We start from the raw sequence: 27,470 nt of genomic DNA on the forward strand, positions 1-27,470 counted from the left end.
GCGTCACTCTGAGGAGACACGCTTGGATGCGGCTTTGTAACTTTGCGGAACCTTTCAGAGCGTCTTTCACCAACACCCCCTTTGATGGTTCCTCTCTCTTTGGATCTCAGGTGAAGGACACCGTTACCAGGTGTGAACCGGAAGGCAAGACGCTGTCTGCTGTAGGGGTCCGTTTTTCCACTCCTTCCAGACCATGTCCCAAGGGTCAGAAGAGTGGAAAGATGTGGTTCCGGAAATCCCAGGGAGCCCTGCCTGACACACGTGGTGAGTTTCCCTCCAGGGGCAGAGGAGGGAACAATAACAGATGCTGTCCTCGTGGCAGAAGGGGTCCACAAAATCAGGGCAGCAGAGAATCTTTCTCTGACGAGCCCTTCCAGCATCCGTGAAGGGTTGCCCGGCTGTCCACCTCTGGAGGCAGTCGGGGGGAAGATTATCGCTGTACCCAAGAGCCTGGCAAGACATAACACAAGACAAATGGGTACAGTCTGTTATATCTGGAGGTTACAAAATTCCCTTCGTTCACACACCATTCTTGCCGAACAAGTCCCTTCCAGATGTTCCACCCAATCTAAGAGATCAAGCAGTTCAGGAAGTTGCAAAACTGCTAAGAAAAAGGGCCATCCAGCAAGTCCCAGCAGACCAGCAAGGATCCGGAATTTACTCAAGGTTCTTTTTAGTACCAAAAAAGACAGGGGACTGGAGACCCATTTTCAATCTCAGCAGACTAAACAGGTCTGTACAAACAACCAAATTTCGGATGGTCACGCTACAGTCCATTTTACCCTTCCTGAGTCAGGACAATTGGATGTGCTCCATAGATCTTCAGGATGTGTACTACCACATCAAAATAGACAGGTGCTCCAGAAGATTCCTGCGCTTCCGGCTGGGAGCCAGCCATTATCAGTTCAGAGCTCTGCCCTTTGGTCTCACCACAAGCCCCCAGGGTGTTCACCAAATGTATGGCAGTAGTTACCGCTCATCTCAGACGGCAAGGATTCCAGGTGTTTCCATATCTAGATGACTGGCTCCTCACTGCTACCACCAGGCATCATCTTCTGCAAGCCAGAGACTATACCATACAGACGTGTTTCAGACTAGGTATCACTATAAATTTCGAAAAATCTGCTTTGTTGCCTTGTCAGTCTATCACCTTTATAGGCGCAAACTTAAATACAAAAGACAGGTCAGCCAGCCTTCCACCAGACAGGGTGTTAGTCATTCGGCAGCATGTCCAGGTCTTGTTAGGTTGCAAGAGAATTCATGCCAGGTTCGTACTTCAAACCCTGGGTATCATGGCAGTGGCAATCATACTTGTCCCTCTGGCCCGTTTCCACATGAGGATTCTCCAATGGCTCCTTTTCACCCAGTGGTCCTTTCAGCAGCTTCCCATGTCTCACATGATTATCATTACATTAGCATGCAAAAAGCACCTTGCATGGTGGATGGTCTCCCCATCAGTACCGCTGGGCAGACCATTTGTACTTCCCCCTCCAGTTGCTATGGTAACCACAGACACCTCCCTGATTGGGTGGGGGGGCTTTATCAGGGCAGAACAGTCCAAGGCACTTGGCAACTTCAGGAGGACCATCTGCACATAAACGTCTTGGAGATGAGAGCCATGCTTTTAGCGTTGCCAGCTCTTCAGGACTCTCTTCCTACCGGGACAGTTGCAATCCAAACGGCAATATGTCAGTTGTATGGTACATCAACAAGCAGGGCGGAACCAGGCCCTACCCCCTATGTCGAGAAGCACTCAGACTCTGGCAGTGGGCAATCTCTTCCCAACGGTTTCTGACTGCAACGCATATCCCTGGGAAATCCAACGTCATAGCAGATAGGCTGAGCAGAGCTATTCTGATGAATCAAGAGTGGTCTCTGAATCAAGTAGTGGCGGACCAAATCTTCCGCAAATGGGGGCAACCTTGCTGCGACCTCTTTGCCACCCCCTTCAACAGCAAGTGCACTTGCTGCGACCTCTTTGCCACCCCCTTCAACAGCAAGTGCAGCAACTTCTTCTCTCTCCTTCCACATCCCGAGTATTCCCCCAGAGACGCTCTAGTCCGCGATTGGCCTCAGGGACTTCTATATGCATTTCCTCCATTTCCTCTAATTCCCAAGCTGATACAGAAAGCTACCGTATGGGTTGCAAAATGATCCTCATTGCCCCGTACTCGACTCGACAAATATGGTTCCCGTTCCTGCATCATTACCTTATCAAGCAGCCTTGGACTCTGGATCCCATTCCAGACCTTCTGATGTTCACAGACAACTGCGTTTTTATTTGCACAGCACTAAGGCCTTCAGAAAATCGGATCAACTTTTCCTCTCTTATGCAGAGGGCAAACAAGGTATACCAGTATCAAAACTAAGTTTATCCAGGTGGCTGACTTCTATCATTACTTTTATCTATCAGCTGAGGAATAAACAATTGCCTGTTAAACCAAAAGGGCACTCCACCAGTGCATTAGCCACTTCGGTTACTTTTCAGGCTAGGTTGCCCATGGAATCTATTTGTGCAGCAGCTACATGGGCAAGCCCTCATACTTTCATCTTGCATTATAAATTGGACGTGATTTCCAGGAGCAGAGCTGATTTTGGTTCCACTGTTCTGAAGAGTCTGTTCCATTGAGCCACCCAGGATTTTAGGTGCTAGGGACACTGTCCCAACCAGCAAGAGTGAAGGTGAGATAGACAACTTAACATAAAGAAGTTATGTACCTACCATAACGTTCCATGTTAGTTGTCTCCTCTCGCTTTCTTTCTTGCGTCCCCCCTCCATCCCCCTATCCTACTAGACCGAGAAGAGTTTTCTGTATAATATTGCTCAGGCTGAGCCATTCCTGGCTATCCCACTCTACCTAGTGGTCTTTATAGTTGGGCTTATGTATGATAAGGATAGGATTCCTTCATTATTTTGTCTGCTGTTAGTCTTACCAAATGAAATCTGGGTATCTAGCGCCAGGCATCATGGGATATGGGGAGGCCTCGAGCCAGTTTGTAGCTCTCAAGCTTTAGAAGATGGCCGAGTCGGAGCCAAGGATCGGCTCCGAAACCAACCAGCAAGAAAGAAGGCAAGAGGAGACAACTAACATGGAACGTTATGGTAGGCACATAACTTCTTTCTTCTTTCCTACCTAAGGTGGCATCTGAAGTTATCTAAATAAGGCTATAAATCTTAACAGTTTTTCCCCCCATGATTTTTTAATAAAGATAAATACATGCTTTATTTGCTGGATGTCTGTTGCCGACTCAGGTTCTTTCTTCATAGAACTAAGCCTTTCAGGAAGTCTGATCAACTTTTTCCTGGCATTCTCCAAACAAAAATTAGGCAAAGTGGTCATGAAGATACTTTGTCTAAATGGTTATCATATTGCATTACTTTTGTGTACAATAAAAAAGGTTTATACTTACTGTCTAGACTTAAAGGGGCATTCCACAAGGACTGTGGCCACATCTACAGCCTTTGCTAGCAAAGTTCCTATTGATGATGTTTGTGTAGCTACTACTTGGTCAACAAGTCATACATTTGTGTCTCATTATAAGCCGGATTAACAGTCCAGATCCCGTTCATCCTTGAGGTTCACCATTCTTAGGAATGTCCTTCCTTGATTCCACTGGGGAGTATATGCATGAGAATTTGTCCCACAGTTGAATTGGATGAAAATAGACAGCACTGGATGCAAAAGTTATGTACTTAACATAATGATAGATCCATGTTATCTGATTTTCATCTGGTTCAGCATCCCTCCCACCTGTCCCTTGCCAAATCGTCACTAATGAGACCCAGAAGACTGGTCAACCTTGGCATTCCCTGTCAATAAGCAGTCACCACTGCAGTGCTTTATAGCCATTTAGAAAGTAGCCAGAATAACACCCCTTTTCCATTGGAGTAAGGTTTTTACTTGTACATTGATATAGATTATTCATCAGGGGAAAGAAAATTGAGCTGAGCTGGTAGAGTGGAGACCAGGGACTTATGGGTAGGGAAAGAGTCAATAATTGTAATGTCCACAGAGGTTCCTCACTAAAAAAATACAGGGCGTAATTAAAATTTCCTGTGTAGACCACCTCAAGACTCTATCCTTGTATTCTGTCTCCTACAGGCTTTTGAGGGGAGATCTATGCCTGGCATACACGGCATTGTCAGACCCCACTCTGATGGACCTGCATATACACAAAACAAACAGCACCAGCATTGCCTATACTATAGACTTAAACTAAAATTGAAGTGATTGTTATAAATTGGGAAAGAGTGTATAGTGCAAGGTGAAATATTGCAGTGATGATTTGTTCTTTCACCTTTATCACCTTCAAATGTCTGTGATGACCACAATAAGTAGCAATATTTTTTTGGGTAGGAGAGGTAGGCTATGCATGAAAACCAATGGCAGTTAAGATTATCTGGCTTGTCTAGGGTTAGTGTGCATGTCAATGAACAACAAATTGAAATTCTTCACCAAAGCCACTGTGCCTTTCACTTTCTTTATAGCCTTGCATTAGAGGTGTGCAAAGAAAATTGCTGCTTTGTTTAGAGACAGGCTGCATATGAAAATACAGAGCATTATATAATCTGCATAAAGCAATTTTTTATGCTGACTGCATGGGAATCAGTGAGTGCGTATGTATCCACGTGCAACAATTTGAAATGTATTACCATAGTAATTGTTTCTTTCACTTTCTTTGTACCCAGAAGGTGGCCATCTTTTTAGGACTGGGGTAAATAGGCACTCTGTGTGTGAAAACATAGGGCATGTTACTTGATCACTGTTGAATAAAAATGGTATGGCTTATTGGGTGGCAGTGCATGTGTCTGACAACAGCGGGCTGAAATATGTTGCCATCACCATTTATCTCTTATTGTCTTATCAATGAGGTATCAGAAGTGTACAGAATCTGGCCATCATTTTATGGGGAAAGCTGTGCATGAAAGCAGAGGGCAGTTACAGGATCAGTGTGCTTACTGAGGGGGGCAGAATCTGTCTCAGGAAAATACGGCCTTATATTTATATGGCTTCTTAACAGTGAGTGGTGGTGCATCTTCTCTGAAAGGCATATTCCATTGAATAGTGTGTATGCAAAAGAAGAGGAAACTAGTAATATATTTAGAAGTACAGTGAAAAAGCAACAAGTTGTTACTGTATTATTATAATGTCATCCTCTGCAATATAAACGTCTTTAAATTCATTTCATAACAATCATTTACACGTTTTACTTTTCCTGACAGGATGTAAGTATGTAATATATAAAATCATGACTATATTTTGTTTTTGCAGTAAATGAACAAAAGTGAATATTTCTTTGTTCCTGAAAATCATGATGGTTATCATTAGATCACTGTTGCAGTAGCTGATGCTGCATGGGTTATATCCTGCCCAGGATATGACAGCTTTCCACTGTCCAAAGCTTTAGGGTACTTCCTTGCAGCCTAACCACCGAAGGGCTCGTGGAGAGCTGTATAAAGTCAGTGGCTAGGGCACCAAACCTTCAGAACATTATTGCAGTCAAAGTGCAATGGCTTTGTGGACTTTGAGTGATTGATGTCTGGCTAGGTTTTCATCAAGACTGGGCAGATAAGTACCCTTCTTGGGAAAATGTTTGCTTTTTTCAGACAAAATGTGTTATTTTAGCAAGGAATTGTCATAAATTGGAGGAAATAAAGTGGTATAGTTGTGTCTAGTGTAGTACTTGACTGAAATCTCAAAGGTAGAATATCAGTCTCATATGCCTTTTGTGCCGAGTGTGCTATGGTTACTGCATGAAAGTTCTATAATTAAGTCTCGAAGGGGGAGAAAGACAGAGAGCCTGTTATAGGCAACATATCAAATGTTTCATTGCCCCAATCTTATATTTTGCATTATATTCTTCATGGGTACTGTGCTGAACTTCTATTCAGTATGATAAATACAGTAATAGCTTTGGATACATCTTTGCTGAGTTATTACAGCAGAGGTAAAATGTATCTGAATATGTTGTATTTTCTACCTGAAAGTTTCATAATAAGATTTGAAAGGCAGACTAAGATATTGCCTTTTATATCTAGGCACATGTCCGTTATTTCAGACATGTTAATTGACAGTCTGAATTTAGCATTATACTCCATTTTCATTATGGGTGCTATGCTGATTTTTTAGACACTATGCTAATTACAGTAATGGTCTAGAATGTTTCTTTATTTGCCATTACATCAAAAGTAAAATACTTATTTGTTTCCCCTGAATATGGACTTTCTTTTGCAAATGGAGTTGTGGCACCTCCAGTTTAGACTCCTATGCTGCAAAATGTATTACATGATGACAAAGTTATGCTGTGTCTTTACATGTGGAATCACGTGCTAATTACATTTTGTAGGTAGAGGTCATGACGTATTATTTTGAAAAATTTGCTGTGTTATTCCATATGATTACAGGGGTATGGTCTTTTGATACAAAACAATAAACGTAGTAGGAAGTTACATACACCCAGTCAGTAATACTGATATAACTGAAGAACTGTTTTCTTGGCTCTCAGCTTCAGTCCCTCAGGAAACCTTAATGAATGAAATAAAATGAATCCACCCTCAGTGCTAAAAAGCTGTGTCTTCTATCAGCTAATCTCTACACTATCTAGATACAACAAAAACAGTAAGAGAACATTTTTAGACTAGATCCTGACTGTCATCCCAAGCAATATTATTTCCACAGGCTCACTCCCTGACGCCTTTAAATGATCACCTCCCCACTTGCTCAGTTAGACAGCATAACACCATCCACAAGCTCCAGTGATATAATCATGTATGTAACCTATGCATCTTCCAAACAGATGCATTAATCTCCAATCTAATATCTGTCCGTTGGAGCTGTTTAGATACCATCCAATTAGATGCAGTAGTATCCTTTCTCAACACCATTTTTCTAAATATTCCAAATGAGCAAGCCCAGTCAGAAGTGAAAAAGTAAATTATAAGCCATCTCCATAGCTGTCCACCCAACTAAACAATTAATGAATCAAAAGGAAGGGGATTGGTACTACTGGAAAAAAAGCAAAACTGAAGTTAACCTACGGGAATATAAACAACTGAGAAATTCCACTAAAATCAAAATCAAATTAGATGAAAACACAAGCCTACAAACCTCTCTACTCCATTCAAACCTAAACTATTCTGGTCCTCAGTCAATCAGCTAGTTCACCCAGGTCAGTTTACTGAACTAACTCCTTCAAGTAAGCTTTCTGAAAGTATTGCCAGCCAATTCAACTCACATTTCATCAATGCTGTAACCTCTCTTCTAAAAACCACAGCCCCAAACCATCAGCTATCTCCTGAATCTGCTTAACACACTAAAAAATGTATTTCCAGCCCATACCTGCCTTCACAATCAAAAGACTTCTTCTCAAGCTAAAGCACTTTATTCTTGCCCCAGGCAACCTGCCAGCTGAATACATAAAGCTTGCAGCTGATGCTGTGACCTATCTTAACTTTCTGTCTGATAATAAACTCTTATCTCCAACACAGTATGAATTTTGTCCACAACACACAGTACTATCTCTGTCCTTAACTTCACCAGCTATATAAACCAAAGCAGAAACAAAGGTGACCTTGTTTCTGCAGCGTTTTTAGCCCTGTCTACAGACTTTGATGCTATATCCCACCAACTTCTGCTAAATAGGTTATCTTTGTTAGGACTAGACCTACTAGCTCTGTACTGGTTTACCAGCTTTCTCACTGGCAGAAAACAGGCTGTTAAATGGCAAAGAGAGATCTCCTCCTTTTTGTAACTGTTGCATTGGCTGTCCCCCGAAGGTCTGTTCTGTTCCCAGTCCTTTTCAACATATTTATTAACAGCCTGTATGTTGCAAGTATACATGCTGACTCATCCTTAATCTGCTCTGCTCTGAGTCTGGAAAAACTGCAACCGATAACCCAAGAATCTTTACTATATATTAACAGTTGGTATCATGATTCACACTTGCTGCTAAACCCCTCAAAATCTAAACTATCTGTGTTTACCCTTATGCAGTTCTCTCACCAGAAGTCTTTTCAACAGAACCTCTTTCAGCTATACCAAAATCGAATTAGTCACCCTGCTAGACAGGGGTCCAGGAAGTAAACAATGTGGGAAGAAATAACCAGGGAATTGTTATGGCTAGGCTTGTATAGGCCCTGGGGCCGATAGCCTAGTACCAACCTATGTACACACACTGAACTTCTAGGGATCATGGTTGATAAAAATTTAAAATTTGACATTCTAAACAAACAGTTAAAAACCCACCAAAACTTTGTGCCCTCTATAGGATAAAGCTGTTCCGTACTGATGACACTCAGAAAATAACTGCCACTAGTTAATTACTCCATATCTTTCTTTAGTGTGCCCCTAGTTTTATAAATCTACAAGCCACCCAATCTCGCTTACTTTAACAATGCTACAATAAAATAGCAACATCTTCTGCTAATATCTTATACAGAAGACACCACTGCTTAGCTCTAAAACAAGTTCAGTGAACTGCAGCATTACGCTAACCTTCTCTTAATTAGCCACTACACACCACTTTATATAAAAACAGATACATGCCACAGCATCAGTAACATAATTCACCCCTACTCTGCCAACAAAACTCTTTGCTTCATGGTGTAACTCATATTACTATTTACAAAATCTAATAACTCTGCAGGTGACACTTTCTCTTCTCATCCTATGTAACCAAAATCTGGAACTCCATCTCACTCATTCTATAACAAACCCATACTTTCATAACATTAAAAGAACAGCAGTTAGAAACATGGCCATGTTCATGCCATTCACCAAGATAATAATAACTCAGCTCCTTAATACACACTAAACATCATCCACCAAATACCATGAATATCTAACCGCACTTAAAAATTCTTATTGGCAGTCCTTAATCCACCTTTTCTGGCTTCCTGCTTTTCTCCTATGAATTATGTCTACTGACTTCTCCATTATTTTTTCCTTAAACTCATTCATTAAGCCATCTGTCCCACACACCTCATCAAATCCATCCATCCATCCATAATCCCTTTTCTTATTTTTGCACATGGGTTTGGTGTGTCACTTCAATAGTGCCAATCATCTTGAGCAAAAGTCCGTGTTCTTCTGTCTTTCTACTCAATATATCTGCATCAATTTACTTCCATTCTACTGTATTTGACAACCTAATACATACCCCAATTCTACTGTACCTTTAGAATATGCCTTTCACCCCCTCATATCCTTCCTACAACGGTACAAATCAATTATCTATGAATACTGTATACAAGCCTAAACTTAGAAAGCATATTTATCGCTTGGTTTGATGACGTCAAAAAAATTGACGAGTTCATCAATTATATAAATAGTACAACTTTTCTGAAGTTACACATACAGTGAGCACATATGCTATTGCATACCTTGATGTTAGACTTACTCAGCAACCTACAAATTTTCAACTTAATTTGAATATTTGTAGAAAATCAACGTATTCAAATTTGCTTCTGTATTTTACCAGTAGCCACCCTGTTTATCAGAAAAAAGCAGTAGTCAAAAGGCAGCTCGTTCGGGCTGCCAGAATGGTTACTTATTTTAATGAGTTTTTGTTGGAGGTGGAATTGCTTATTAAAATGTTTAAAAACTGGGGATATCTGAGCTCTTCCTTTTTAAAACCTCATAAAAGATGAAGTAGTCATGTGCCCATACTTACTGAAAAAAGATTGGATGATAATGTGTTGAATAATGTAGAGTATAATGGCTTCCAAACTAAACCTATTTCTACAACTTCAAGGTATCAACATTCATTCATTACCACCTTTTCAGTTGATAGCCTTGAAATAGTTAGAATACCTCAGAAGAATTGGCAGCTTATTAACAATGATCATACTTTGTCATCATGTTTGGGAGAAACACCCCATATTGTATATAAAAAAGTTATAATTTTAAAATTGTATTTGATAACATGGTGAAAGGTAAGATATCTGTGATAGCTAAAAATCTGGACCATGTCGACAATGTCCCTGTGGCACCCCCACCTGTGGCCCAGTAATCAAGGAGCCTCAATCCTCACCACTGGCACCAGTGGGGGACGTACATTGGGAGGATGACAAGTCCACACACAGTATTTCCAGATGCAGCTTTCTGCATCAAGTGCAATTTCTGTTAAGAGCCCACAGAGACCGCATTCAGTCCAAGGCTGGTTTCTCCCTCTTTCTCCAGATCCCCAATAAGACTCCCCACTGGCATAACTATAGAGTTGAGATCCCAGCTGAGTGGCCAAGCTAAGACCTTCAGCACCCTCTCTGTCCAACAAGTGCTTTGTGTCCCTGCTCAAGTAGCTGACACATGCACACACACTCTTGGAGATTTGTTTTACACACACACACACACACACACACACACACACCTGAGAAAGGCTGGCACAGGTTTATAAGCTATGCCCCCTTCTGCCCAGACTATAAGGTAGTTATCACTGCCACCAGCCAACTCTTTATAAGCTACTTTAAGGCCTTTAACAAAGGGTGTCCAGTCTTAATGTGTAATGTTACTATCAATACATATGGTAGTTTGAACAAAAGCAAGGCTATCAAGAGTGGCCTACACAGTATCAGCAAATAAATGTGCTCAGAACTTAAATATGTCTCTCAAATATCAGCCACAATGATAGGTTTAACTATATTTAATAATAAATAATAAAAGAACAAGAAAATACTCTGTATATGATCACAGTAATATCAGAGTTCAGAATCACAGGAAATATTTAAAACAACATTGCAGGACAGTCTGAAATAAATAAAGAAAGCATCTAAACTATACTGCTCTATATTCCTGACTGAATCTAAGAGAATTACTATACCCTAGTTAACTTTCTTACAGAACAACAAGGCAGATGTGGTGAATGGGTCTTCTTGTCAAGTTAAAGACAAAATATAGAATATTCAGTCTCTTTCAGAGAGTTCTTAAATTAATATCTTGGATATTACTGCTGAGATAGCTTCCAAAATGACAAAACGTCTTGTCATCTGACTCTTTCCCAGGTAAACCTCCCATTAATGCAGCTGATAGCACATAGCATCTACCTGTAAAAATAGATAAAAAGAGGCTTTTTATAGATCTAAGGCAGATCTTGGAAGTCATAAAACAATAAACACTTCCAAGACAATACAAAAAACTTATAGTTCTAGAAATTGTGTCTGTTACTGTACTGAAACTGAAAGATAACATCCTTTTATTATGTGGCCATAAAGTTAATTTAATTTCAGCTATTTTTCTGAAGTTAATCTCTGGTGTTCCAGTTTCCATTGTTAAAATATATACATCAAAACAGTTACAATAGTGCAGGTACATTTCTGTTCTATTCCAGAAGGGCATGCTGTGGTTACATCTTTAAACAGCACTTTGTAAAATAACTCTTCAGCACCCATCTGTACAAACCATCTTATATTACATGCAATTCTAATGCATTTGTAACACAAGCATATGAATCATGTTGATATTCACAAATGATATATAATTATTTACCAAATTCCAGATAGCTGGGCTGGCAGTATTTCCTTTTGTGACACCCCTCCCCTTGAAAAAACTAATGCTAGTTTTTCAAGTGACCCTTGAGAAATGTTGCTTGAGAGGGATGTCTATCTGGGAATAAATTACCCCATTCCCTGTCTCGAGATCCCAGCTGCCTTGGCATTGCTGACCTCAGTACAGTGCTATATTGTCCTAACATATGCATACAACCTAGTGACCTTTGAGAAACGTTGCTTGAGAGGAATGTCTATCTGGGAATACATTACCCAATTCCCTGTCTTGAGATCCCAGCTGCCTTGGCATTGCTGACCTCAGTACAGTGCTGCATTGTCCTAACATATGCCTACAACCCTAGGGTCTACCATAGTAATTTGGGATTTGGCTGGCTGGCTCTCTGTAGCCATAGACCGCCCCTCAGAATCCTCCTCCCTTGTACTGCAGATGCTTAGCACACGTCCTCCCTGTCATGGTAAGGTTTCATCATGTTAACATGGTACAGTTTGTGCCCCTGCCTAGCAGTTCTACCATGTAGTTAACATCACTGACCTTCCTTACCACTTTGAAGGTTCCCTCCCAAGCTGCCTGCAGCTTGTTGTGTCTGACAAGGATGAGGACCATTACCTGCTGCCCCACAGTATACTCTCTAGCTTGAGCATTCCTGTCATAGCAGACCTTTTTCTTCTGTTGGGCTTCTGACCCATGGGTTCCCTGAGCCTTGTCCTGAGGTTTAGGACATATGCCCCAACAGACTCCTTATGGAATTCACACACACCCTCTCATTCATCACGAGTCAGATCTAGAGGTCCACTCACCCTATGCCCATACAGTAACTCAAAGGGTGAAAAACCTATGGATTCCTGGGGCACCCCTCTGTAAGTAAACAAAAATGGTGCAAATATTTGTCCCAGTCCCTCTTAAACTGGTCTACAAATACCCGCAGCATGGCCTTTAGTGTAGAGTTTAACCTCTCAACCAGACCATTAGTCTGGGGATGGGAGGGGTAGTCTTTAGGTGCTTCACCCCACAGTGCTTCCACAGACAAGTTAGCAGGTCTTGCATGAAATTGGCACCTCTGTCAGTCAGTATTTTGTTTGGGAAACCTACCCTGCTGAAAATCTTTAACAAAGTATTTACCACCTTTTCTTCTTCAGTGGTGGACAGAGCCACCTCCTCAGGGTATCTGGTAGCATAATCTACTACCACTAGGTTATACTTCTTCCCTGTGAAACCTGGGGTATTCAGAGGCCCCACAATGTCCATAGCTACACTCTGAAATGACTCCTCAATCACAGGAAAAGGCATTAAAGGAGCCTTGACCTTGTCTCCTGCTTTGCCTACCTTTTGTCACTGCTCACAGGTCCTGCAGTACCCTGTTACATCCACGGAAATCCCAGAATAAAAGTTCTGCATAATATGTTTCTTTGTATGCTTCATGCCCATATGACCCTAAAGGGAATGTCATGGGCTATGGCTTGAAGTGCCAGATGGTAGGGTCTGGGCACTACCAACTGCTGTATTTTCTCACCTCTAGCCCTCACTCAGGGGTTCACACTCTATACAGTAGCTCTTTGTCCCAGTATAGAGATTCCCCCTTCCCTTGAGAATCAGGTGCCTCCCTGGTGACCTCCCTCAGGCCTTGTAATGTGGGGTCTGAGAGCTGAGCCTGTCTCAACTCTGTCTTTGTAACCCTTCCTGTCTCTCCTTCCACATGGTCTGGTATTCTCTGACAGCATTGCCTTACTGTCGCCCTGGGTACTACTACTCATCTCTGCCCTTGCAGTCAGTCTGTCCAAGGGAACATCAGTACCCACAAGCAGCTGTGGTTCACCTTCAGTCTCACTGCTACAAGGCAGCTCTCTCTGTGAAGTAACCACCACACCAGTCCTGGCTTCAACTGTGTGATCTGTCTGGGTCCCCCCAGGCTACCAGACCCACATGCTTGTCTCCAAGCCTGACTGCATGTAACTGCATGCACACAAGGCACTGTATTATCAGAATCATTCCCTATCAGGACATCTGCAAGTATATCCTCAAGCGCATCTACTTGCTTGCTTCCTTTTCCACCCTCCCAGTTAAGGTGAACCCTAGCCAAAGGTATTTGGAATGGGGTCCCTCCTAAAGCACTAACTGGAGTAGACTGCCCAAGCAAGTAGTGCTGCTGTTTAACCATTGCAGGCTTCACAGTAGTTAGGTCAAAGGCTGTCTCTCTCTTAGCAGTGGCCTGTTTCTCATTTACGAAGATAGGATATATAACCTCTTGTGGTAGTTTGGTACCCTTGTTGTCTCCAGGCAACTTGCTGCTGGTATTCTGTCATTCCCACTTACTGGCTCTCCCACCTTTTGTTCCCCACCTTGCCTCCATGGACATCTATATGCTACATGACCTCACTTGTTGCATTTAAACATTTAACCCTTGATCCTGGCCGTATACCTGAACTAGTGGCTTCTCCTGTTACTGGCAGACTCAATTGGGATGGTTTAGGCTACCCACCATGGGTTCCCTTAGACCCATGTGCAGCACTGGGTATCCCTTTCCTGTGCAGTGATGCCCCTGCTTGCTAGGTATAGGTCTCCCTTTTTCCCCCAACTCATCTGTGGTCTTGCATCTCCTATCTGCCAACCAGATTCTCATGTCTTCAGGCAAAATGCTAAGGGCTTGTTCCCTCACCAAAAGGTCTGCCAGCCCTTCAAAAGTGGTGATCTGACACCCACTCACCCATCTATGAAAATGAGTGCTTAACTCAGCAATATAGTCACACACCCTTCCATCTGCCTTGCGTCTATTCTCACAAAATGTTTTCCTGTAAGCCTCAGGTGTTAACTTAAAACACTTTAACAAACAATTTTTAACTGTATTATAATTTAAGCAGTTAGTATCAGACAACTTATTAGAAATAGCAGTTATAGCTTTACCATGGAGTAAGTGGGTCAAAAACCATACTCAAAGCCTTTGGTCAGCATTTTACTGTTTACATACCCTTTCAAACATATGAATAAAACTGTCAAAATTATCACCCTCTGTAAATTTTGGAAGAAATTTACTGACCTTTGTTGCTTCTGGGGTTTGGTTATTCCCTTCCCCATTACCTCCATGAACCTGGAGAAGAGTCAGCATCTCCTTTTCATGTTGCCTCTGCCTCTCATTCTCTTCAGCTTCCAGACATCTCAGTTTCTCATTTTCTTCGGCCACCAGACGTCTCAGTTTCTCATTTTCTTCATCCTCCAGGTATCTCGGTTTCTCTGCTGATAATATTTCCAAACGTTTGCTCACCACTTCAATTCTCTTTAACTTCAGATGGATTTTTAAGTCCTCTGTGGAAAAGTTGAACTGTCCATTTTCTGAAAGTTGTATATCCCCAAAGCCAGCCTGGTTGTTTTCCTGGTTGCTGGTCTGTGATGCAGCTGTAGTTAAGTCTGCAATTGTTTCTTCTTTAGTCAGGTTGGCATGCACCAATCCTTTGGCTTGACACATCTCAGCCAAGGTCATCTTGCCATACTCCTCTGCTGACATCCTTGCCTGCTCTCCTGACTGACTAAGCGAACAAAAAACAAAACTGTTGTGATATGAAACTCTGAATGTTCACTGTGTGGCTGACTGAGAGTTCAGACACCTTCTTTAGTGACCACTGTTTACAAGCTACAAGAATTTAACATCCACACCACTTAATCCCAATATGTGGATATCCCACCACTGCTAACCAATATATGTGATGCCCAACCTCTGGCCCAGTAATCAAGGGGCCTCAATCCTCACCACTAACACCAGTGGGGGATGACAAGTACGCACACAGTATTTCCAAATGCAGCAATCTGCATCAAGTGCAATTACCCTTAAGAGCACACAGAGACTACAGTCAGTCCGGAACTGGTTTCTCCATCTTTGTCCAGCTTCCCAATAAAACTCCCCACTGGCACAACTATAGAGTTGAAATCTCAGCTGAGTTGCCAAGCCAAGACCTCCAGCACCCTGTCTGTCCAACCAGTACTTCGTGTCCCTGCTCAAGTAGCTGACACACACACGTTCTTGGAGATTTGTTTTACACACACACACACACACACACACACACACACACACACGTTCTTGGAGATTTGTTTTACACACACACACACACACACACACACACACACACACACACACACACACACACACACACACACACCTGGGAAAGGCTGGAACAGGTTTACTAGCTATGCTTCCTTCTGCCCAGACTATAAGGTAGTTATCACTGCTCACTGCTACCAGCCAACTCTTTATTAGCTACTTTAAGACCCTTAATAAAGGTTGTCTAATCTTACTGTGTAAAGCTACTATGAATACAAATGGTAGTTTGAGCAATAGCAAGGCTATCAGGAGTGACCTACACAGTGTCACCAAATAAAATATGCAAGTACTCTCAGAACTTAAACATGTCTCACAAATGTCAGCCTCAGTGATGGGTTTAAATATATTTAATAATAAATAATAGAACAAGAAAATACTCAGTATTTGATCACAGTAACTCTTTCCCAGGTAAAACCCCCATTGATGCAGCTGGTGGCATTTAGCATCTACCTGTAAAAATACATAAACAATGGCTTTTCTTAGATCTAAAGCAGATCCTGGAAGTCAGAAAACAATAAACACTTCCACGACAGTACAAAAAACTTCTAGTTCTAGATATTGTATCTGTTACTACACTGAAACTGAAAGAGAACATTCGTTTATTACATGGCCATAAAGTAATTTAATTTCCGCAATTTTTCTGAAGTTAATCTCTTGTGTTCCAGTTTCCATTGTTAAAATATATACATCTAAACAGTTACAATAGTGCAGGTACATTTCTATTCTATTCCAGTAGGGCATGCTGTGGTTACATCTTTAAACAGCACTTTGTAAAATAACTCTTCAGCACACGTGTGTACAAACCATGTTATATGACATACGGTTCTAATACATTTGTAACAGAAGCATAGGAAACATGTTGGTATTCACAAATGACATCATTATTTACAAAATTACGGATAGTTGGGCTGGCAGTATTTCCTTTCGTGACATCCTTCCTCTTGAAAACTCAAGCTAGTTTTTCAATTGACCCTTGTGAAATGTTGCTTGAGAGGGATGTCTTTCTGGGAGTACATTCCCACACTCTCTTTCCCGAGATCCCAGCTGCCTTGGCTTTGCTGACCCCAGTACAGTCAAAGCAAACATATTATGAACGAACTATTCCTCCAGACCCCCAGCAGAGGAGTCAGAATAAAGGAAGGATAAGGACAAAGATAAATAGAGAGAGAGAGATGAAGAGAGAGAGAAATTGAGAGATTCCAGACAAAGATAAAAAGAAGGAGAGAGAGAGAGAGAGAGAGAGAGATATTCCGGAAAAGTAATCCTGAAACGTGTGAGGTAGAAATGGCCATGACCTCCTTTAGCACCAGTCCTCATATGAGTCCTTTCATTCAGCTCCATCGACTTCAGAACCAGTAGTCATTAAGGGCGGATCCCCAAGGAAATCTGTCAGCAGGAACTACTCAAAAAAAGGAATTTCCCTCATCTTGACATCTTATTCTCCTTCAACCTGTTTCCTACAGAATGTCAGGTGCTTTAAAAGTATTACAGACATCACCTTGGACCATATGATGAGTGGTTTCCCGAAGGCACAAATTGAAATGGGTGTCATTGTGTCCCTCTACATCTAGGGTGGACCAGGTTGGTCCATAGTCTCCAGTTTTTGCTGTTTCATGGCTCCCTGTCTAAACACAAATTATTTTGAAAATCAGACATCATCCACCACTTGCATTGTTGGTGCCAACTGGTACATTCTCCTTGGCACCAAGACCATCGCATACTATCCATTTCAGCCATCTAGTCCAATATGCCATTAGTGTCAGGGGTCTCAGCACTGAGTCCTTGACACCATCCTCATTACCAAATAATTTGATTCCATTTTCAGTGGTGGAGTTATTGACTTTAATGCATCTGCACCAGTCTCCATCTCAAAGGCCTCCAGATCGTTGGTGTGGGGGTGTCCCTCCTTGGTGTTGCTAACATCCACTTCAGTAGGAACAGACTTGGCTCTGAGTTGAGTTCTTTAATGTCAATGGATGCCTTAAAGAACCAATTTATGCTCTAACTGAATTCTTTGGGGATTTGGACCAGTCCCCCCCCCCCCTCAGCATAAACTCAGGAAATGGGCATACAAGAGGAGGCACATAGATTCCCCTTTGGAGTCTTTACCATCTGACACGGACTTGGATGAGTGAGAGGGCTCCTTCCCAATCTTTGCTGGAAGATACCACCTTTCTCTGAATCTTTGAATCAATGCATAAGATGGGATCTTGGGCAACTGACTTCTCACTCAAAATGCATAGGTTCTTTTTGTGGCTTCTTATTCTGCACCCTCTACTTTATGGGTGATCCCTCCTGCTGGCCATCTTATAGATTTGCCCACCCAGAGGGCATGGCAGGATTTTGATTTCACCAAGATTATACCGCAGAAGCCTGAAAAAATTCTCCATCTCCCTAATGATGGGCTGCACTGGACCAAAAGGGCTCTAGCTGAATCCATGTTGGATAATGCAGCTGCTGTCCTTCCACCTAACAAGGAATCTAGAGATTTGGACAGAGAGGGAAGTGCACATATGCCTTGAGTACTTTTACCTTGAGAGCATTGAACTATGCAGCACATATGAACCTCATCCAAACAGATTAAGCAGAACATGCTTTAGACGTTTTTGTGCAAGTCACCCATGGCTGAGTCAGGAAAACAAATTGAAACTACTGTGGGCACTACATTAAACATTACCTACTCCATTAAAAAGCTTTTGATGTGAAGTTCTATCTCGCCGTTCATTCTTACGGACGGGTTCAGAGCCGATACCTCGGCTCCGAGTCAGCCTATTGCAAAGCTAGAGGTCTTCAAATAGCTAGAGGCCAAGTCCCTATCCCATGATACACCTAGAGTTACCTCAGATCTAGTTTGCCGCTGCAACAGATCAGAGGTTCTCGTTAGCTCGGGCCAGTAAAGCTTATTTTTCAAATATTTTTCAAATATTTCTTACTTATATTAATATCTAGATAGTTTTAGGTAGTTTTAGATAGTTTTATAAAGCTCTTATAGCTTATTTGTGTATTTAGCTATTTTGTATTTTCCTTTCCCTGGTCTACTTTAAATTTCTAGTTGGCCTCTTGTTTTTAGGCCTAGTTTAAAGAGTTTCTGATTACTTAGAGTGTGCATGGTCAGTGACCTTTTGTCACAACTTATAGAAAACTTTAGATGTGTATTTGTTTAGTGTATTTTAAATAGTTAGATAAGGCTTAATATGTGTTTTATAGCAGCTATCTTTTTCTTACAGTATAGTCTGCTTAGCATTTAAAATTGTGTGCTTTTGACAGAGTTTTTTCTGTCACTTTAATATTTAGACAATTATTTGTGTGCATATGTGTGTGTGTGTGTGTGTGTGTGTGTGTGTGTGACTTAGCCTGAATTTGCTAAAGGGCTTTTGTTTGTTAATTACTGTTAAACTTTTTTTGTAGTTGACAGTAATTCTCTGTTTAATATAATAATGGCTGACCAAGATAAGCATCCCAAGTCAGGCTTTAAAAAGTGCCCTAAACGTGGCCAAAAAATGTCTGTAACTGACAGCCATGTCAATTGTGTGTACTGTTTAGGAGCTTTGCATTTACAGGATAGCTGCTCCATATGCCATTCTTTCTCCTCTAGAGTCCTACAGGAGAGAAAGAAGAAATTAATAGACAAGGGCTTGTTGAAACCCTCCTTCCAAGAAGCTTTGAGCGACCAAGATGGATCCAGTAAGTCCTCAAAGTCTTCTAAGACAAAAAAAATCAAAGAAATCTTCGACTTCAGCTCCACAGACATCGGAACAGACAGTCTTATCTTTTCGGAGCTGGTCCCCAGTCCTGGAACAGGTATCCGAAATTCCTAAGAGTCCTTTATGACAATCGGTACCACCTTCGGTCCGTTCATCTCGGTCCTCTGTTAACCTTTCTGATCTAGATATGGATCGTGTTGTGCAGAAGCTGTTACAGGCACCAGCCTTATCGGCTCTGACCCAACTGGCTTTGGAGCTGTAGACTCTTATACCAGCTACAACATTTCCTCCTCCAAGACATGCTGGTCCTTTGGAGCCAGAGGAGTCGGACTTGTTGATTATGGAACCTTTGGAGCCGATGCCTGCTCCACTGTCTTCGGCTCCATTCACTCTGGCATCCTCGGTGCTGATCGAGGACTCTAGGAGCCAACACTCTCTGGTCAGGTCCGGGGAGGATAGTTGGACCGACTTGTCGGTTCCGGCTCTGCCTCTCGGGGCTTCGGCTCAGATGAGCTCGGCTCCTACCTCTGACTCAGAGCCCACTGTCCCAGTGCCGGGGGTATCAACAGTTTTCTTGGATCCGTCGGTCCCCTTGCATCGGAGCAGGGATGCCTTTGATGCCATGAGGAGAGTTATGTCTCCTGAGACATCCTCTACCTCAGGCCTGGCTTCTTCCTCCCCTAAAGCACCTGTGTCTGCTTCTGCTTCATAGAAGCTCCCACTGATGAAGTTTCCAGGAAGAGAGTTGTAAGAGGAAACATCTAGACTCCACTAAGGAGTCCCGAACATCTGATGCTGACGTGGATGAATCAGAAGGGTCCCCACAGTCCCCCTCTAAGGACACTTGAAATCCTTAGGCAGAGGGGTGACTGGCAGTCCACAAACCCTACTGAGGACGAGTCCGTTCTCCTGAAGGCTTTTGGGTCTCAGCCCTCCACCTCTTGGGTGTCTCCGCCCTTCGATGAGCTTATGCAGCTGGTCTCACGAAGGGCATGGGAGTCTCCGGATACTATGGAGCCTGTCCCTAGGAGGCCTAATAAGTTCATATCTGTCCCCCAGGAGAAATCCTTCTTGACAAAAGGTGTGCTAGTTGATGCCATGGTGGTGGCGGCAGCCACCAAAAAGGAAATGTCTGAAACTTCCTCATCTATCCATCCTCCTAACAGAGACTCCAGGATCATGGATAGATATGGGAAGTGCATGTTTAGTTCAGTGACCTTTGCACTCCTTTTGCTTAACTATTTAACCCATTTTACGAGACTACAAAAAGATCTCTTTAAAGAGCTGGGAGATACTCATCAGGATACAGTAGCTGAAGGAGCTACAGACAAAGTTGCCACCCAGCTTGCTACCCTCAACTCCATAGTGAACTCGTCCATGTGCCTCATTCATATGCAACTGATGGAATGAGTAGGGCAGCGGGTACAGGAGTTGCTCTTAGGAGACACTCCTGGATGCGCTTGAGTTACTTTGCAGAGACCCCCTTTGATGGCTCGTACCTTTTTGGGCCCAAAGTTAAGGAAACTTTAACCAGGTGTGAGCAGGAGGGAAAGACTCTGTCTGCCGTTGGAGTCAGTTTTTCTACCCTTACCAGACCCTACCCCAAGGGTCAAAAGGGAGGGAAAATGTGGTTCCGAAAAGTCCAAGGAGCCTTTCAGGACACAAGTGGTGAACCTCCCTCCAGGGGCAGATGAGGGGGCAATAATGGAAGATGCCACCCTCGCAGCAGAGGGGGGGGGTCCGCAAAACCAGGGCGACAGATATCACTTCTTTGGGAAAGTCCTACCAGCACTCCTGAAAGGAGGCCTGACTGTCCTGCTCTGGAGGCAGTCGGGGGTCACTTATCTTTGTACCCATACGCCTGGCTCAAAATAACAAATGACAACTGGGTACAAAGCATAATTTCCAGAGGATACTTCATCCCATTTGCCACACCCCCCTCCACCAAGGAAAAATCCTGGACATTCCACCCATTTACAGGGAACAAGCAACAGTAGAGGTCCAGACGTTGCTAAGAAAAAGAGTCATCCAACCAGTCCCAGCAGACCAGACAGGATCCCGAACTTACTCAAGATTCTTTTTAGTTCCAAAAAAGACAGGGGACTGGCAACCTGTATTGGACCTCAGCAGACTAAACAAATCTGTAAAGAAAGAGAAGTTTTGTATGGTCATGCTTCAGTCAATACTTTCTTACTTAGGGAAAGACAACTGAATTTGTTCGATAGATTTCCAGGATGCGTATGGCCAGGCCATCCAGGGATCATCTGCGCTTCTGGCTGGGAGCCAATCATTACCAGTTTCAAGCCCTGCCCTTTGGTCTCACTACAGCCCTTAGTGTGTTCACCAAATGCATGGCAGTGGTCACGGCTTACCTGAGATGTTTAGGTTCCAGGTGTTTCCATACCTAGGCGATTGGCTCCTCACCGCCACCACCAGGCATCAACTTATGCAGGCCAGGGAATCCACTCTGTCACTCTGCAACCAGCTGGGCATTACAATAAACTCAGAAAAATCTGCCTTGTCGCCATTGCAGCATATCTTCTTTATCGGAGCAGAACTGGACACCACCACAGCATGTCCATATTCTAATATCCAAAAACAAAGCACCAACATCAGAAGTTCTGAAATTGTTAGGAATGATGGCAGCAGCAATTCTGGCCATACTGCAATGGCTGTTGTTCACTCAATGGTCTTATCAAGAGCTCCCCATGTCTCACATGATAATGATCACAAGTTCCTGCAAAAGGATCTTCAGTGGTGGATGACCTCACTTCATGTTACGATAGGACATCCATTTATCTTACCCCCACCAGTGGCCACAGTGACCATGGACGCTTCCCTGTTAGGAGGGGCATTTTCAGGGAAGAACACACCAAGGCACATGGATCGATCAAGGCACACATCTGCATATCAATGTCCTAGAGATTAGAGCAGTACTTTTGGTGTTGCAGTACTTCCAGGACTCTCTTCCTTTGGGTGCGATTGTGATTCAGATGGACAACATGTCAGTGGTCTGGTACTTCAACAAACAAGGAGGAACTAAATCCTACCCCCTTTGTCGCAAGGCCCTAAGAGTATGGCAGTGGGCTATAATCCACCCAGTGCTTTCTGTTAGCAATGCACATCCCGGGGAAATCCAACATGATAGCAGACAAGCTGAGCAGAGCAATTTTGTTGCCCCATGATTGGTCCCTCAAGGCAGAAGTAGCGGACAGGTTATTCTGCAGGTGGGGCCAGCGTTGCTGCGACCTTTTTGCCAGTCACATGAACACCAAACACAGAAGCTACTTTGCCCTGATTCCCCTTCTGGGAGAAGCCCCAAGGGACGTACTCATTCACGATTGGCCCCCCAGGTCTCCTCTATGAATTCCCACCAATCCTGTTGATACCCAAGGTATTACAGAAAGTGAAAGCCCTGGGAAGGACTATCATTCTAATAGCTCCTCATTGGTTCCCCTTCCTTTGACTTCATCTTTTGGAGGAACCCTGGATTCTGGACCCAGTTCTGGACCTTCTGACGCACTCGTCAGGGGAACTTCATCCCTCTCTGCAGTCTCTGAAGCTAACAGCTTGGCTGGTCCAATTCCCTTCATAGTCAGGTTCCATAACCTCTCCAGTGAGACGAAGCAAATTCTCTTATCCCCTCACAAATCCTCTACAAGGAAGCTATAACTTAGCAAATGGAAAAAATATTCTATATAGGCCTCTTAAAAACAATATTAATCCTTGCCAAGCCCCTGTGGCCTCTATACTAGAATTCTTGACCATGATCTTCAATAAAGGAGCTCCAGCAGCAACAGTCCGTATTTAGCTTCCTGCCATCTCTAACTTTCATTTTGGATTTGAAGGGTTGAATATTATGTCACACAAATTATCCAAAGCCTTTCTCAAAGGGACCATTCATATTAGACCACCTGTGAAATCTCCCTATTCTCCTTGGAATCTAAATTTTATGCTTTCCCGCATAATTCTTCCTCCATTTGAACCAGCTTCCTCATGTGACCTCAAATTTTTGTCATGGAAAACCATCTTTTTAGTGGCTATTACTTCTGCCCGCAGTGTTTCAGAGCTTCAATCCTTGTCCATTAAGCCTCCTTATTTGATTTTCCATGCTGACAGTCTCAATTCGAACAAACCCCTCTTTCTTGCCAAAAGTTTGCACTGAAACTAATCTCAACCAAATTATTGATTTGCCAGTTTTCTTCCCCAACCACTCTCAGCAATCTAAAGTACATGCTGCACAAACTTGATGTTCACAGACAGCTCAGATTTTATTTGGATAGAACAAAAGATTTCAGGAAATCAGACCAGCTTTTTGTTTCATTTTCAGATTCCAGGAAAGGTATGCCAGTGGCTAAAACAACTCTGTCTAAATGGTTGTCTGATTGTATCACCTTTGCTTATTCAGTTGTCAATATGCTTACAGCATAAAATTAAAGCTCACTCAACCAGAGCAGTTTCCACATCCTCTGCTTTTTCTGCCAGACTTCCTATTGATAACATTTGTGCAGCAGCCACTTAGTGAAAACCTCATACCTTTATCACTCATTACAAAGTTGACAGGGCCTCCTTTGGATCCACGGTCCTGAGCAGTATACTCCCATGAGCCACCCGAGGTAGATGGTGCTTGGGACGCTACCCATCAGTAAGAATGAATGGCGAGATAGAAAAACTTCACATAAAGAAGTTATGTACTTACCATAACGTTCCATGTGAGTTTTTCATCTCGCCTTCATTCTTACATCCCTCCCTCCTACCCCCTCCTGGGCTTTTAGATGACCGAGATGCTGGCTCCATCCTGGTTGCTCAACCCTTCTGTGCCTTATCTTGGGAGTGATAGAATGACATATGGTATTGTTGTACACAGCAAATAAGATCTGAGGTAACTCTAGGTGCATCATGGGATAGGGACTTGGCCTCAAGCTATTTGAAGACCTTGAGCTTTGCAATAGGCCGACTCGGAGCCAAGGGATCGGCTCCGAACCCATCAGTAAGAATGAAGGCGAGATGAACAACTGACATGGAACATTATGGTAAGTACATAACTTCTTTTTATAATGCAGTCAATGGAGTAGCTAGGATGGCAGGGATAGATATTACCTTGAGACATCATGCTTGGCTTTTCCTTTGTGAATTTGCTTTGCAGACAGTTTTAAGAAGTCCTTCACCAATGTTGCCAATGATGTTTCCAACCTCTTCAAACCTATGGTGAAAGACAGATTACTGAAGTGTGAGCAGGAATGTAAAACTTTGTCTGCCATAGGTGTTAGATTTGAGATACCCTTAAAGATCCTATAATAAGAATCAGAATGTGTTCAAGTCTCTGTGGTAACAGAAACCCCAATGTCAAGCCATTGACACCTCTTCAGACAGGGGTGACCTTGGCAGAGGCAGTCAATGACATGCAAAACCAGGGATTTGGGGGAACCATTTTTCATTGCACAGGACAGTTGGGTGATAGAGCTGGTGTCAAGATGGTATACAATAGCCTTTTTCCACCCCACTTCCCTCTCAGCCACTCCCAGACATTCCACCCCATCAGCTAACGGTAGAAAAAAGAGAAGTTGTCACTTTGTTGGAAAAAAATATATACAAGAAGTCACATCAGATCAGAAAGGGTGTGAAATCTATTCAAAATTCTCGTGAGTTTCAAAGAAAAACAAGGATCTCAGGCCAGTCCTAGATCTCAGTGGCCTAAACTTGTACATCAAGAATACTCAATTAAGAGTGGTCATGGTGCAAGCAATTTTCCTTTGCCTGAAGGTAAATGGATGTGTTCAATAGATTTCCAGGATGCCTACCTTCACATCAAGATTGCCAAAACATGGAGGCAGTTTCTGTGCTTCTTCTGGGTATTCACCAAGTGGATGGCAGTACTCGCAGCCCACTTGCAACTTAGAGGGTTCCAGGTATTCCCATACTTAGATGATTGACTCCTCACTGCTACAAACAGATGGTCTCTAGTAACAACCAAAGACTAGTTGCTACAGCCCTGCCTCCATTAATCAAGCTCTGTCCACCTAGCCTGTAGTCAGGACTTTATCCCAGTACACCATTTGATGAGGCTACAAAGGAGAATATATTTTTATGTTTAATGCATCTATACAATTGCTCTGTATCACACTGAAATTGTGCTAATATGATTTTACCTTTTTTGTCTTTTCCCAGGGTCATACCTGAAAAGGGTAAACTTTGGACCAGTTTACCCACTTGTATTTCCAAATAAGTGTCCATTTAATATTGGATGAAATTCAGTGACAGCTTTAGTACTGAAGAATATTAGATGCTTTATACCTCCAGATATATAGCCATTTAATATCAGATGAAATACATCGATAATTTCATTCTTGAGGGATGTACGTGCTTTATATCCCCAGATATGTGTATTTAAAACATTTATCACCATGTACTTTTAATCAGAAGATGATCAAGTTTACTCCATTTACATCTGTTGAGCATTAAAAAAAAATCAAACTGCATGGTTTTGCTTTAAGGTTATTAGTATAAATTAACCATTATATGTTTATTTTTAAACTTAAATCTGTTGAGACTTAATATATTGGTTCAATTTTTTCATCATGCACTGTTAAAGTGAAGTCACAGCTTTGTTGCAGTTAATGGCCATCATTATTATATATGACCATGACTCACCCTTTAGTAGAACATGTTCTCCTGCTATTTCTTGTTTTTTTTTTTTTTTTTTTTTTTTGTAAACAATTTCTGGAATAATACATACTCTAGCATGATTAAGATGTTCTTTAATACATTTCTAATGGTAAACAATTGCTTAATGTATAAAGATACCTAATCCATGCATGGCTGATGTGTGCATTGTACAAATGTGAGGATTTAGAAGAATGCCAAATCTTATTTCTTGGTTCAGAAATTTAAAGAAAGTAAAAGGTGTGCATTCATGTTTCTAGTCCTCTTTGGCTTAAAAGTGCATGATTGCTAATAAGTAATTCCACCTGCCTGAATAATTTATTTTCTTTTAATGCTGAATGGTGTAGTTGGATTTTTGAACATCAGAATGTAGCATACCAGTTGTGTTGTAGGAATGCACCAAGAGTAATTATAATTGTTTCTTCTGCTGAATACTGTAACAGCTTCATTGTTGGGCAGAGTTGTCACTAGCAGGCTAGAAAGCGTTAGTATATGACATACATGGCCCATTATGAATTATAAATTATCATGCTATGATAAGCCTGCATTCTTGTAATGATCTGCATAGAGAGGCATTGTGAGAGAAAAGATCATCATAAAAACTACATTCCTGTTTGTTCTGTTCATGACTTCTGATTTTCTGAAACAAAGTATGCTGATATAACATTTTGTTGCTTGAAAGGTATATTGTAACTGGTGATGTCCGAGGTTTCATCAGATTCTATGATAGCCTGCTCAACTTGGTTAACTGGTACAGTAGTTTCAACTTGGGGCCTATTCAGTCTATTTCCTTTTCTAAAGAGCTTCCACATCCAGCCACTGGTCAAACACATTACCCTGCTGACTGCACCATCCAGAGTAAACCATTTGTCATCAGGTGGGTATTTTGTTTATAAGTTGTCTGTATGTACTAATGTTCCAGTGTTCACTTACAAATAGAATTGCCTTGTACCAAAATGCAAATGTTTTGCTTTGCTGCTTAAATTTCATTTTATAATGTAAGACTTATTTGTGATAGAATTAATATAATGTAATTTTATGCTCACACCTCTTATGTCATAAAAATGGTGTACATTAATCCTAGAATTTATTTTACCTCACATTTATAATGCAGTTAAGAAATTACCACATAGTTGGGCATGCTACAGAGGAAAGAATGTCAATTCAGTTCATTAAAGCACTTGTTCCTTTCATTTTATGCAAGGAGTTGGAAAGGCAAATTTTGGATTGGTGTCTAAAAAATTTGTTAGACAAATTCAAAGAATCTGTAAATCACAATTATTGATGCTCTTCATTATGATCACTGTTGCAGTAACCTAAGCTTATATGGGTTATCCTGCTAAGGATATAACAACTGGCCAGCTTCCAAAGCTTCATGGCACCTACCACGCACCCAAAATCATTAGTCAGCTTGAAACACAGGTTTGGATGCTAAGCCCTTCAGTGCTGTACTGCACCAAGACGAGCACTCCTCTGCAGGCTTTTGAGGACCGGCAGTAACTTTGTTGAAAA

At 42.1% G+C, this 27,470-nt stretch overlaps 1 protein-coding gene across 2 annotated transcripts in view; it reads left to right on the forward strand.

Annotated features, from left to right (window-relative positions):
• The window catches only part of CFAP251 (cilia and flagella associated protein 251), a 2,280,288-nt gene that overhangs the window by 1,138,369 nt on the left and 1,114,449 nt on the right, over positions 1 to 27,470 (forward strand). For both annotated transcript variants that reach the window (XM_044068613.1, XM_044068614.1), the window contains one exon: positions 26,641 to 26,835. In XM_044068613.1, coding sequence (XP_043924548.1) covers positions 26,641 to 26,835 — 195 coding nt within the window. The remainder of the gene's footprint in view (positions 1 to 26,640; positions 26,836 to 27,470) is intronic.

The sequence above is a fragment of the Protopterus annectens genome, chromosome 4.part0 (genome assembly GCF_019279795.1).
Source record: "Protopterus annectens isolate FY-2018-M chromosome 4.part0, PAN1.0, whole genome shotgun sequence".
Classification (NCBI taxonomy): domain Eukaryota; kingdom Metazoa; phylum Chordata; order Ceratodontiformes; family Protopteridae; genus Protopterus; species Protopterus annectens.